At 35.5% G+C, this 13,882-nt stretch overlaps 1 protein-coding gene across 1 annotated transcript in view; it reads right to left on the minus strand.

Annotated features, from left to right (window-relative positions):
• ADAM10 (ADAM metallopeptidase domain 10) overlaps nt 1-13,882 on the minus strand; it is a 136,778-nt gene that overhangs the window by 17,072 nt on the left and 105,824 nt on the right. The window contains exons 9-11 of the mRNA XM_018054271.1: nt 11,379-11,542; nt 7,712-7,895; nt 361-511 (exon numbers count right to left, since the gene is read on the minus strand). Of these exons, the coding sequence (XP_017909760.1) occupies nt 361-511; nt 7,712-7,895; nt 11,379-11,542 (499 nt within the window). The remainder of the gene's footprint in view (nt 1-360; nt 512-7,711; nt 7,896-11,378; nt 11,543-13,882) is intronic.

Genomic DNA, 13,882 nt, shown 5'->3' on the forward strand with positions numbered 1-13,882 from the left:
GCCTCCCTGGTAGCTCAGCTGGTAAAAAAATCAGCCTGCAATGCAGGCAACCCCATTTCAATTCCTGGGTCAGGAAGATTCCCTGGAGAAGGGATAGGCTACCCACTCCAGTATTCTTGGGTTTCCCTGGTGGCTCAGCTGATGAAGAATCTGCCTGCAATTTGGGAGACCTGGGTTCAATCCCTGGGTTGGGAGATCCACTGGAGAAGGGGAACAGCCACCCACTCCAGTATTCTAGCCTGGAGAATGGACTGTATAGTCCATGGGGTCGCAAAGAGTCAGACATGTCTGAGAAACTTTCACGAACTCCACTCAAGTGACTTCATAGGAACATTAATGTTACTGGAATTAACAAGGTACCTGCACTGCTTTCCAGGTTTCAGCTTGCATTTTTTCCCCTCTGGCTGATTCGCATCGTAGCAGCACTCGTCTTTACACTGGTCACTATAACCACAATCACATTCTTCACCTTGTTCTACCATCCCATTTCCACAAATAGGCTGGCCAGATTCTGAAGAGAATGAATAAGACAAAGTAAGCACTGTATGCGACACTTATTTTATCTCAAATTCACAAACTCTTTAAAGCATCATTTAAAAAAGGAGAAAGGAAAACTTGGAAGATTAAGTAGAACAAACTAAGAATCCGGAAATTAAGAGATCTAATTATAACAGGGGCTCAGTCACTAACTAGCAATGTGGCCTTAGGCAAGTCACTTCCCATTCGGGGGCTTCAGTTTCTCAATCTGTGCAGTGAGGGAATTTGACCTGATGTTCCGTTCTAAAGTCCCTTCCAGAAGTGACAGTACTCTATTTAGGCCATGCCACACTGAGCTTTATTGAACAATGACTGTACTATTTATAGTACATAACTACCAAGTAAGTCAGTGCTTCATCAACCAGAAAAAAAATCAAACCTTTTCTGTTAGAAAATTTCAAACATACAGAGAAGTAGTAAAAAAAGTAAGCACAATGAACTCCTATGAACCAATCACTTAGCTTTAACAACTATCAACGATATGCGGTAAACAACTGCATCTAACCTATTCATCTGCTCTTACAAATTCATCTACCAGGATGAATCTAATAGATAAAGAGTTTTTCTTTTTTAAATCTAACCATAATACCATTATCACTTCTAAAAAAAACTAACAGTATGCTTAATAGCATCTAATAGCCAATCTATGTTTAATTTGCTTCAACTACCTCTTTACATCAGTTTATTTGAACCAAGTTTCACACATGCTTTCTCCTCTCTCCCCATAGCTGCTTTAAATGTATCTTAAGTTCTTTTAATAGATAGCAGATTCCCTCCTCTCTTGTTTTTACACTATTAGTTGTTAAAGAAATTGGGTCATTGTGTCCTATGGAATTTCCCACATTCTATTTGGCTGACTGTATCCTAGTCAACTAGTAGTTTTTTTAATGTACATTAGTTTTGATTGTCAGCTAGACCAAACTCCTTAAGGGAAGAACCATGTATTATTTATATCTTTTGTATTTCCACAGAGTCTAACATTAGTGGGTCAAATCTTGGTTCATTAAGGTTAGATTGTCTGGTCTAAGCATAGTGAGTAATTTCAGAGAGACTTTCAGGGTCTTTTTTTAAAGTTCTTTGATTTTGTTAGTAAAGTTTGAAATTGGAATAAGAATGCTACTCTTAATAAGAACATAAAAATCACAGAACTTCAGCATCTGCAGAGAAATGAAAAGAATCAAATGTCTTCATTTTAGAGAAAAGAAAACTAACTTTCAGAGAGCTTGGGACTTCCTGGAAACCATATGCCCCAGTATGGGCAAAACACAAGACTAAATCAGGGTCTCATAGGTCTAAAGTCTGGTGCTGTTTCTGCTGCACCAAATCAGTGTGGGAAACAGTTGTAACACAGACTTCAAACTGAAAGCTGAGTAAGTGGAAGGGAACATACCTCAAGCACAGGAACCCAAAACAAGGTACATCTGAATCAAAAATACTCTATAGAGACCTTAGCTTTATATTCAGAAATTTCATTCTTATCCTTGGCCACATCAAACATTAAAGGAAATTTTAGGGCTAACTGAAGCTCCATCCCTTTCTCTCTCTCTTTTTCTGGCCATGTGGGGATCTTAGCTCCCCAACCAGGGGCCAAACCTGGGCCATAGCAGTGAAAGTGCTGAGTCTTAACCATTGGATGCCAGGGAATTTCTCCTTTCCTTCACTTTATACCATCTCTCTTCTTTTCTAAAACTAGAATCATGCACATGCACATATATATTAAGTAAATAATAATGATTTTTCTAAAGTTTAGCAATAATCATCTTACAATTCACGTGACATGTAATTTAGGAGAAAAGGAAAAATTGAAAAAGTCAGAAAACCACACATATAATATTCATTACACATTCATTTGTGTCTCATACAGAAACAATACTTCCAATTACCTCTTTGCTAACGGCTTAAAACAAGGGAAAAGATGTTGCTTAAAATACAAAAATTGTAACAGGTACATATTTCACTGTAATTTAAGAAACAAATTTCTTTCCCATAATACTAAAAAGCAATGTGCTCGTTTTTTCTATCTTATGGTAAATATTATTTAGTTTTTTTTTAATTGAAGTAGTTATTTTATAATATTGTGTTAGTTTCAAGTGTACAACAAAATGATTCAGTAATACATATAGGTATAAAAGTGACAGTGTCAGCTGCTCAGTCATGCTGGACTCTCTGTAACCCCATAGACTGCAGCCTGCCAGGCTCCTCTGTCCATGGAATTCTCCAGGCAAGAGTACTGGAGTCTCCTGCATTGCAGGCAGATTCTCTACCAACTGAGTCACCAGGGAAGGTCATATGTGTGTGTCTGTATGTATTTATTTTTCAGAATCTTTTCCATTGTATGTTAATACAAGATAGTAAGTATAGCTTCCTCTGCTATACAGTAGATCTTTGTTTACCTATTTTATATATAGTACACGCATATGTTACTCTCAAGCCTCTAATTTGTCTCTCCCCCTCACCCCTTGTCCTTGCTGTCCCTTTTGGTAACTCTAAGTTTGTTTTCTATGTCTGTAAGTCTATTTCAACCTTATAAATAAGTTCATTTGTATTCTTTTTTTAGATTCCACATACAAGTAGTATCATATGATATTGGTCTTTCTCTGACATTTGTCTATACTAGGAAGGTACAGTAATCAAAATAGTAGGGTGCTGGCACAAAAACAGACATACAGATCAATGGAACAGTATAGAAAGCCCCAAAATAAACCTATGCACTTATGGTCAATTAATCTATGAAAAAGGAGGCAAGAATACACAATGGAGAAAAGATGGTCTCTTCAGTAAGTGGTGCTGGGAAAACTGGACATCTACATGTAAAAGAAAGAAATTAGAACATTCTCTAACACATACACAAAAATAAAATGGATTAAACATCTAAATATAAGACCAGATACTATAAAACTCTTAAAGGAAAACACTGGCAGAACACTCTTTGACATAAACTGAAGCAGCATTTTTTTTTGGATCCATCTCCTGGAGCAATGGAAATAAAAACAAAAACAAACAAATGGACCTAATTAAACTTTAAAATCTTTTGCATAGCAAAGGGAACCATAAACAAAATGAAAAGATAACCTGCAGACTGGGAGAAAAATATTTGCAAATGATGGTACCAACAAGGGTTTAATTTCTAAAATATACAAACAGGTCATGCAGCTCAGTATCAAACAGCCAACCAAATCAAAACCTAAGCAGAAGACCTAAACAGACATTTCTCCAGCGAAGACATACAGATGGCCAACAGGTACATGAAAAGATGCTCAATATTGCTAATTACTGGGCTTCCCAGGTGGCTCAGTGGGTAAAGAATCCACGTTCAATTCAGGAAATGCAGGAGACTTTGTGTTCAGTCCCTGAGTGGGGAAGATCCGCTGGAGGAAGCATGGCAACCCACTCCAGTATTCTTGCTTGGAGAATCCCATGGACAGAGGAGCCTGGTGGCTTACATTTCTTAAGGTCACAGAGAGTCAGACATGATTAAAGCAACTGAGCATGCACACACATTTCTAATTATTAGAGAAATGCAAATCAAAACTACAATGAGGTATCACCTCACACCAGTCAGAATGGTCATTATTTAAAAGTCTACAAATACTAAATGCTGGAGAAGATGTGGAGAAAAAAGAAACTTACTACACTGTTGATGTAAATGTAGACTGGTGCAGCCACTCTGGAGAACAGTATGTAGTTTCCTTAAAAAACTAAAACCACATAATCTTGCGATCCCACTGCTGGGCATCTATCTGGAGAAAACTCTCATTTGAAACAATACAGGCACCCCAATGTCCAAAGAAGCAGTATTTACAATACCAAGACATAGAAGCAACCTAAATGTTCATGAATAGATGAATGGATAAAGAAGATGTGGTGTACACACAAACACACAGACACAGGAATATTACTGACATAAAAAAAAAGAATGAAATAATGCCATTTGCAGCAACGTGGATAGACCTAGAGATCATCATATTTATTAAGTGAAGCCAGACAGAGAAAGACAAATAGGTTCATAATTTTTAAAGTCATTTTCAATCAGAAAGTTTCAATAATCAGAAAGCTTGTTGCAAAACTCCAGTTTACAAATGAAGAATCCAGATGTCACTTCTACCACTGAGAATAATAATAACAAAAATGATAATATCAATGTAATTTTAATCTGTCCTTTCAAAAGAAAATGAAGGTTTTATAAGAAAAAGTCAATCAATAAAAGTAAAAATTGACTTTGAATCTTCTTAAAATTTAAGTTTTGCTCTGGGAAAGACTGTGAAGAGGATGAAAAGACAAGCTACAAAAAGGAAGAAAATACATGCAGACCGATATGTGACAAGTGACTAGCAGCTGAACTACATAAAGAACCCTCAAAACTCAACAGAAAAAAAAAAAAAAACCACAACCCTCAGTGGCCAAGAAACACGGACATTTGACCAAAGAAGATATACAGATGGCAAAAAACCACATGATACTCAACATCATTAGTCATCGTAAAAATACAAAGTAAAGCCATAATGAATTAACACTATACACATGTCACAGTGGATAAAATAAAAAATATCAAAAGCTGACAAGGATAGAGAGAAATTAGACGACTCATACACTGCTGCTGGGAATGTAAAATAGTACAGCCTTCTGAACAGTTTGGCAGTTTCTGCCAAAACATAAAAACATAAATAAAAACAAACAGCTGCTATATTAATCCATCAGTTCAATTTGGAGGCATCTGAAACCTATATTCACATGACAGGCCTGTTTATAGCTGCTTTATTCAGAACAGCCCAAAACTGAAGTTAACCCAAATATTCTTTAACAGAAAAATGGTTGAATGAACTGAGGTACACACATACTACCTACGATAAAAACGAACTAATGACACAGGTAAAAATCTGGATTAATTTCCAAGCAATCACATCAAGTGAAAAATCCCCAAAAGTTACATTTTGTATGATTCCATTTATTGAACATTTTTGAAGTGACAAAATTTTAGAAATGGAGAATGATTTTGTGGGGCAGGTGAAAAAGGCAGGAAGGAGGAGGTTGCTTTTTAAGGTTATAAAACAGTGGTAATGGAATTGTTCTTTTTTTTTATGCCACACCATGTGGCATATGGGATCCTAGTTCCCCGACCAAGGATCAAACCCATGCCCCCTGCATTAGGAGCATGTGGTCCCAATCACTAGACAGCCAAAGTGAAAGTGTTAGTCACTCAGTCATGTCTGACTCTTCGTGATCCCATGGACTGTAGCCCACCAGGCTCCTCTGAACATGAAATTCTCCAGGCAAGAATACTGGGGTTGGTAGCCATTCCCTTCTCCAGGGGATCTCCCTGACCCAGGGATTGAACCCAGGTCACCTACATTGCAGGCAGATTCTTTACTGTCTGAGCCACCAGGGAAGTCCCAATGAAACCGTTCTTAATCATGGCTATGGTGATGGACACGTAAACCTACACATGGTAAAACTGTATAGAACTAAACACACACAGAGATGAAAATATGAAAAACTAGGGAAACCCAAATAAGATCGGTGGACTGCTTATCAATGTCAATATCCTTGTTGTATGCAACACTGTACTACACAGTTTTGCAAGATGTTCCCATTGAGGGAAACTGAGAGAAGGAATATGGAATCTCCATTATTTCTTACAACTGCATGGGAATCTAAATTATTGCAATATAAATTTCAATTAAAAACAAAAGGGCATAGTGTTATATCAGTTTTATGTCAAAACAAAAAATGCAGCTAAAAAAACAAAAAGCCATAAAACTTCTTCAGTTCTTTTTCCTTTGGTGCCATAGAGTGCTGTTTATGTGCAATGTGAGCAGGCCTCAGTGTTTCCCCTCAAGTAACTTAAAATCTTATAAAATAGAAGGATTCCCAAAAATGTAATACAAGGTGGGGTATTTAGAACATATTAAACGCCTCAAGAGAGGCAAAACAGATCAATGGAGAGACAAAATGTAGTATATCCCTAAAACAGAGTATTATTCTGCCATAAAAATGAATGGCATTGTGATACATGCTGTAGCTTATGTGAATCTTGGAAATACTATGCTAAGTGAAATAAATCAGATAAAAAAGCATAATCCCACAAATATGAGGTTCCTAGAATAGGCAAAGTCGCAGAGACACAAAACAGAATAGAGGTTACATTTAAAAAGTTTGAAAATGGAAAAGCGGCGATGGTTGTACAAATGGTAAATGTACTTAATGCCAATGAATGGTACACTTAAAACTAGTTTAAATATAAACTCTATGTTATATATATTTTACTACAGTAAGAAAAAAATTCATAGCAACTTTATTCATAATAGCCCAAACCTGAAAAGTCCAGGTATTCATTCAACAGGAGAGAGGATAAGTAAACTGTGATAAATTCAGATAATGTACTTCTACCCAGCCAAAAAAAAAAAAAGGTACAAAACACTAATAATGAACTTCAAAATAGTATGATGAGTGAAAGCAGCCTTCCACAAAAGAATGCAAACTGTATGATTCCACTTATATGAAAACAAGCAAAATTTATCTATGGAGAAATAAATCCATTTATTATGGGACAGGTGCAGAGACTGATGGGGAAAGGAAATGAGAGAACTTTCTCAGGTGATAGAAATGTTGTACATTTTGACAGGTGCTTAGGTTACACAGGGAGACGTATTTGTCAAAGCTCATCAAATGGTAGAGTTGATTTGTGTATTTCACTTATGTAAAAAATATAGGCTAAAGGGCTTAGACTGAAGTAACCTGATATCCCAAATCCACTTTAAATTAAAATAACAATAAAACATGGATTGATAGATGAATAGATTGATACACATGTGGTAAGTGTTAGTTGTTCAGTTGTGTCCAGCTCTTTGTGACCCCATGGACTATAGCCTGCCTGGCTCCTCCTCTGAATATGGAACTCTCCAGGCAAGAATACTGGAGTGGGTAGCCCTTCCCTTCTCTAGGGGATCTTCCCGACCCAGGGATCAAACCTGGCCTCCTGCATTGCAGACAGATTCTTTACCATCTGAGCCACCAGGGAAGCCCCCTGTGTGATACAGCAAATGTATTAAAGTGCCAACAACTGTAAAATATACAGGTGGTAGTGGTGGATATACAGATGTTTGCTATTTAATTCTTTCCAGTTTTCTGAATGTTTGAAAATATTCATATTAAAATGCTGGGAAAATATACATACCAACAAAACAGTTGTTTCTCTTCTTCTCAAGAACTTGACTTATATTTCTAATACTACAGAGTGAGAATTTATTGTTGTTAAGTTTGTCCCCAGATGTTGCTCTTGCATACATGATGTAATTGCCATTTTCTTTCTGTCCTAAATTCTTAGATTCTCCTGGAGTGCACTCTGTTCCAGAATCATGCTGTCAAAAAGAATATAAAGTTACATAAACAGGAAGTAAAATAGGGTTTTCAGGTCATCTGATTAGATGTAATTTTCTCGTCAGAATAACAATGGAAGCTTGAGGACTCTCCTTTAGACTAGACCTTACCATTATTTTAGCCTGTGAAAAGGAAAGATAATTTGCTCTTTTAGGGGCCACTGTCTCATAAAGAAAAAAAATCAGTGAAGGTCTAATTGCAATGGATACCTTTTTTTATTTTTTATTTTTAATTCACATGAATCTTTGACACATTCTGCAATTACTTCTTTTAGTTGGGTTCCCAAAGGTAGAGTTACTGCATTAAAAGGTCAAACACTTTAAAGATGTTGATACATACTGCCAAACTGCCTAACAAAAGGGCCATATTAATTTACATTATATAGCAACATGGATCAAGATTTCAACAGGCAGAGATGGGAAGGAATTGGCTTCTTGGCAGAAGTATACATTTTTAAATGACTTAATTTGACAGGGAAGAGGAAATAACACAGAAAACATACTTAGCCCCAAATTATGGAAAACCCTATAAATACTAAGTTAAGGAAACTGTATTAGCAATATCAACTGGTATTGGATGTAGGGTTGTAAGCAGAAGTGACATGATCAGAATGACTAGAACTATACCTAGACAAGGGCTTCCCAGGTGGGCTAGTGGTAAAGAACCTGCGTGGCCAGTGCAGGAGACATAAGAGACATGGGTTTGATCCCTGGGTTGGGAAGATCCCCTGGAGGAGGAAACGGCAACTCACTTCAGTATTCTTCCCTTGAAAATCCCATGGACAGAGAAGTCTGGTGGGCTACAGTCCATAGGGTCGCAAAGAGTCAGACACAACTGAAGTGACTTAGCATGCACATACCTAGACAAAGATTAATCTGCTGAGAGTAAATACATAAAGACTTTCATACTGGGAGACAGGAACTTGCCTCTTGATTGCAATTTCCAACAACAATGTTTATAAACTGTTAACAACAGGTGTGTGAACATTTAGGATAGATTCCCTTGTGGTTCAGATCGTAAAGAATCTGCCTGCAATGTGCGAGACCTGAGTTCAATCCCTAGGTTGGAAAGATCTCCTGGAGAAGGCAACAGCTACCCGTTACAGTATTCTGACCCGGAGAATTCCATGGACAAAGGAGCCTGAAGGGTTACAGTCCATGGGGTCACAAAGAGACAAGACTAAGTGACTTTCACATAAACAAATATATACAATACAGTGAACCACTCAGACAGAAAGTAACATTGACATAGTACAGATATATGACAGAAGACATAAAGACAGATTTTAGACAAAAATGTCAAAGAAGACAGGCTCAGGAGTTCATGGTCTGGCCGATCTCAATATTAAATTACTGAAAACAAATTTACTAAGCATCTGCTATCTACAGTATAGTATCATGTGTACTCTATATACAGTATCATGAACAATATACACAAAGGAATGAGGTGTATTTGAGGATGACAGAATCACTAGAAGTAGTCTGGTATGACAGGAAAAGATAACAAGGTAAGCAAAAAAATGTGAACCAATTTATACATTCAACAATAAGTAATAAGTAATATTACATCAACGTATTAAAAAACACCTCCCTGGCAACCAATTAGAAGACAAATTAGATGGGAAGTGCAAAGAGAATATACTGTATATCCTACTCCAAGTGTGATCCACAGATCAGCAGCAGCAGCATCACATGGGAGTCTTAGAAACACAGACACTAAGACCCACCAAAGGCCCACTAAAACGGAAGCTATATGTGAGATCCTCAGTAATTTGTATGCACATTAGACTTTGAGAGGTTGAGAAGTCCTAGACTAACAAACTGAAGAGTAGTTGGAAAGACACTACAATTCCCCTGGTAAGGGTTAGATGAAGTTGACTGGGAGAGTAGAGGACATTTAACTGACCTTGAAAATACAAGTTAACCATGAGAAAGAGTTCCCTGCTCATCTTTAAAATTTCAATTACTCTTTTTTAAGAACAAATCACAAAAGCAGCCAAGAGGTAGAGAGATTAGACGCACTTTAAATACTTTATCCATCCATTCCTGATTGGAATTAGAAAAGAAAGACTCGCAACTTAATGAGAGGACACTTACATTTTACGAACTGTGGAAACATTAAGTAAGAGCTTGAGAATTTTAAGCTATTAGAATTCAATTTTTTTCTAAACTTAAAAATTCCCATTTTTACAAGTGGTAAGTACAAGTGAATTTATACAGTTTTCAAATGAAAATTTCCCAAACTTGTAATTTTAATAAGCCCCACCAAAATCACAAACAGAATACCTTTCAGTATTTTGTACTTCCATGTATATTAATCTTCAGTTCACTTTAAAATCAATACAATAGACCATATATTGAAAAAGTGAAAGTAAAAGTGTTAGTCTCTCAGTCGTGTCTGACTCTTTGTAGCCCGCCAGGCTCCTCTGCCCATGGAATTCTCCAAGCAAGAATACTGAAGTGAGTAGACATTCCCTTCTCCAGGGAATCTTCCTGACCCAGGGATCAAACCCAGGTCTCCTCCACTGCAGGCAGATTCTCTACCTTCTGAACCACCAGGGAAGCCCCAGGGTATTAAATAATACCAAAGAATTACTCATTTTGTCAGGTATCATAGCCATGTTGTGGTTATGGAAGAAAATGTCTCATTTTTTAAGAAATGCACACTGAAATATAGAAGGGTGAATGACTTTGTTTCTAAAACCTCACAAAGAAAAGGAAACACAGAAAGATGTGGCAAAATCTTGATGATCGCTGAACTGGAATCAGAGGTCAGCAAATAGCAGCCCACAGCCTGTTTTCATATGGCCTAAGTTAAGAATGGTTTTTCCAAGTTTAAAAGATCATAAACAATAACAAAATAAAGAAAAACATGCAACAGAGACCAAATGTTGCCCTACAAACCTAGTTTATTAGTAGACCCTTTACAGAAAATGTTTGTTGACCTCTGTCCTGTATGATGAGCATAAGATTGTTGTACTATTTTTCTCTACTTTTACTCATGTTATCAAGTTTTAATACTGAAAGATTTTAAAATAACAGTCTAAGTGGAAAAAGACAAATCTAGTAAACCCCAATAATGCTTTAATAGAAACCAAGCAAAAAATCCACAATTTGCTAACATTCAAACAATGGAAACTTTAAACAATGAAAAGTGATTCTCACTCAATAAATATTTGAATGAATCTTGTACCAGGCACTGTTTCAAGGTCAGGAGTGAATGAGAAGAGACAAAATTCCTGCCTTCATGTAATTCTGGCACTGTTGTGCTTATTTTCTTATTTTAATTACAAGCATTCTATTTTCTTCCTTTTCAGGACTACGGTCAAGTACATTACTGTGTTTTGACATATAAAAACTAAGCATTCTCATGGACTTGTTTTCACTGTAAACAGTATCAACAAAAATTACACAACATGAAAGACCAGCAACCTGAAAAAAACCTAATAATTAGGCAATACTTACTGGAGATCCAAAGTTATGTCCAACTTCATGAGCAAACGTAATGTGAGAGACTTTGGGGGGTACATGAGACCCATAGTTCTGAACAGTAATAATTCCAGTGTTTAAAGACTTCTTCTTACCATCTGAATAGAGCTTACTTTTTTCACATATTCCTCCAGAGCTTCCTAAGTCAAAACAAAAAATGGCTAAAATTAGCATCTTCCCCCCTCCAAATAATTCTCTAATATATGCCATATTAATTTGAAACATTTTATATGTATTTTGAGTCCAAATTTGGTACATACATATGTCAAGTTCTAAAAAGTTTCTTTGGTCCACAATTAGAAAGTCATTCAAATAAGTTTTAATGGCACAAATAAATTCTCAGGATTGAATACAAACCCCTTATAAAATGTTCCTCTTCATAACCAAAATGTCTCCAAATTTTCACTCCTCTTAATTTAGCTAAACAAATATTTAAGATTCTGTTAAACTTAAATATTTCAACATTTACACTGGGTCTTTTTCATTTTTCAAGAAGAAAACTTATATGTAAGTTAAATGAAAGCTGACAAACTATGCTCAAGGAGATGCTAAGAAAGTCACTTCTACAAATAATAACAGTGATGGACAGGAGTATGTGATTCATGTCCTAAAAGACAATGCACTATATACTCTTTAAAAAGGAAAAAGTAGTGGCGGCTAGGGTGTGGAGGAAATAGGCTGACAGAGGTACAAACTTCAAGTTGTAAGATGAATCAAGTCCGAGGATCTAATGTGTGACACATGATGACTATAGCTGAAAACATGGTATTATATAAATTAAATTTGCTAAGAGAAGAGAAGTTAAACATTCTCACACACACACACACACAAATGTAAACATGTGGGGTGACGGATGTATTAAACTTGGTGAGGGGAATCATGCATTCACAATGCATACAAATATCAAATCACATTGTACACTTTAAATATCTTACAATTTTATTTGTCAATTATATCTCAATAACACTCAAAAAATGTCAAGTGGATAAAAGAAAAAAGGAATGAAGGACAGAAAGTGGGAAGGGAGAAAAAGCAAATGTGGTAACATGCTAACTGATTAATTTATCAGGAGTTCACTACACTATTCTTGCAACTTTTTGGCAAGTTTGAATTTTTTTCCAAAATAGGTTCAAAAAACTCAATTATGATTTTCCAACATGTCTTGAAGACATTTTCAAATTTTAGTCTTCATTTTTCACTTGTATGATACATACGAAACCATTTTGTAGTTCATCTGTTCATTTACAGTTCCTAAACTTCAGAGCTTAATACCAACATGAAAGTGTTTTCACATCTAAATGCAGTTAATTTTAGAAATTAAAGAAAAAGAACATCAGCAAATTAGAAAATCCTTGTTTTTATATACACTGCACCAAGACAATCACAGTATTTTAAATAACTACTAAAGACTTTCAGGGAGAAGTACTTTGGTTTACATTCACATTTTAAGAGATCATTTGTATTTTTTCATTAAAATACAATCAAATGGATTAGGATATTCTGATAAATGATCTAATTATTTCAAATTAACTTTCTACACACAAAGCTACAACCAAATTACATTTTTAAAAGCCTAATATTTATAACCTCTGATAAAGTATATAATAGGAAAGCAATTCAAAAAAGATGCACAAGATATGCTATATTTAAAATGGATAACCAATAAGAAGCTTGAATGTGACAGCCTGGATGGGAAGGGGGTTTGGGAGAGAATGGATATATGTATATGCACAGCTGAGTCCCTTCGCTGTCCACCTGAAACTATCACAACATTGTTAATCGGTTATACCTAAATACAAAATAAAAAGTTCAAAAAAAAAAATGCAAGAATAGCAAGAGGCTACAACTGTTGCCTTGTTCCTTTTAATATTAGAAAGTACAGGAAAACATATCATAAATTTAATGACTATTATGAGAATTCGAGAAACTGAAATGATAATGTGCTTTCACAGAAAACTAAACTGAAAGACTAAGTCATATATGCAGATTTTAAAGGGCAAAGGATTGAGAACCTTTATATTTAATATTTACTACGTTTTCTACACAGAAAACTGAATAGAAAGATAACAGCAAATGACTTACAAATATTTAATATATTCTCTTAATCTACTTTTGGAGTCCCAAGGACTATGTCACTATTCTAGAAACTAAAAAAGATATAAATAAGCATTCTGTATGTAATAATTACAGTCTCTATATTACAGTTTTAAATAAGTAGCAAATTAATATCCTGCCTTATCGAAGATGTGTCATATGCAAATTGGTCCAGTGCTGTACTGTCAGACTTGAATTAAGCATAGAAGGTTCCACACTGCAAATCTTTATCAGTCAAAAAAAAAAGTAGCAGTACATATTAAAAACTCCAATAATGTACTTCCTATATTTTTAAGGTCTATCTAATTTAAGGAAAGATGATGCATAAATTTGAGTGTAGTCTTCTGAAATACAGTCTTTTAAATTCATATCTAGTTTAATATGTT

Source organism: Capra hircus, chromosome 10 (assembly GCF_001704415.2).
Source record: "Capra hircus breed San Clemente chromosome 10, ASM170441v1, whole genome shotgun sequence".
Lineage (NCBI taxonomy): Eukaryota > Metazoa > Chordata > Mammalia > Artiodactyla > Bovidae > Capra > Capra hircus.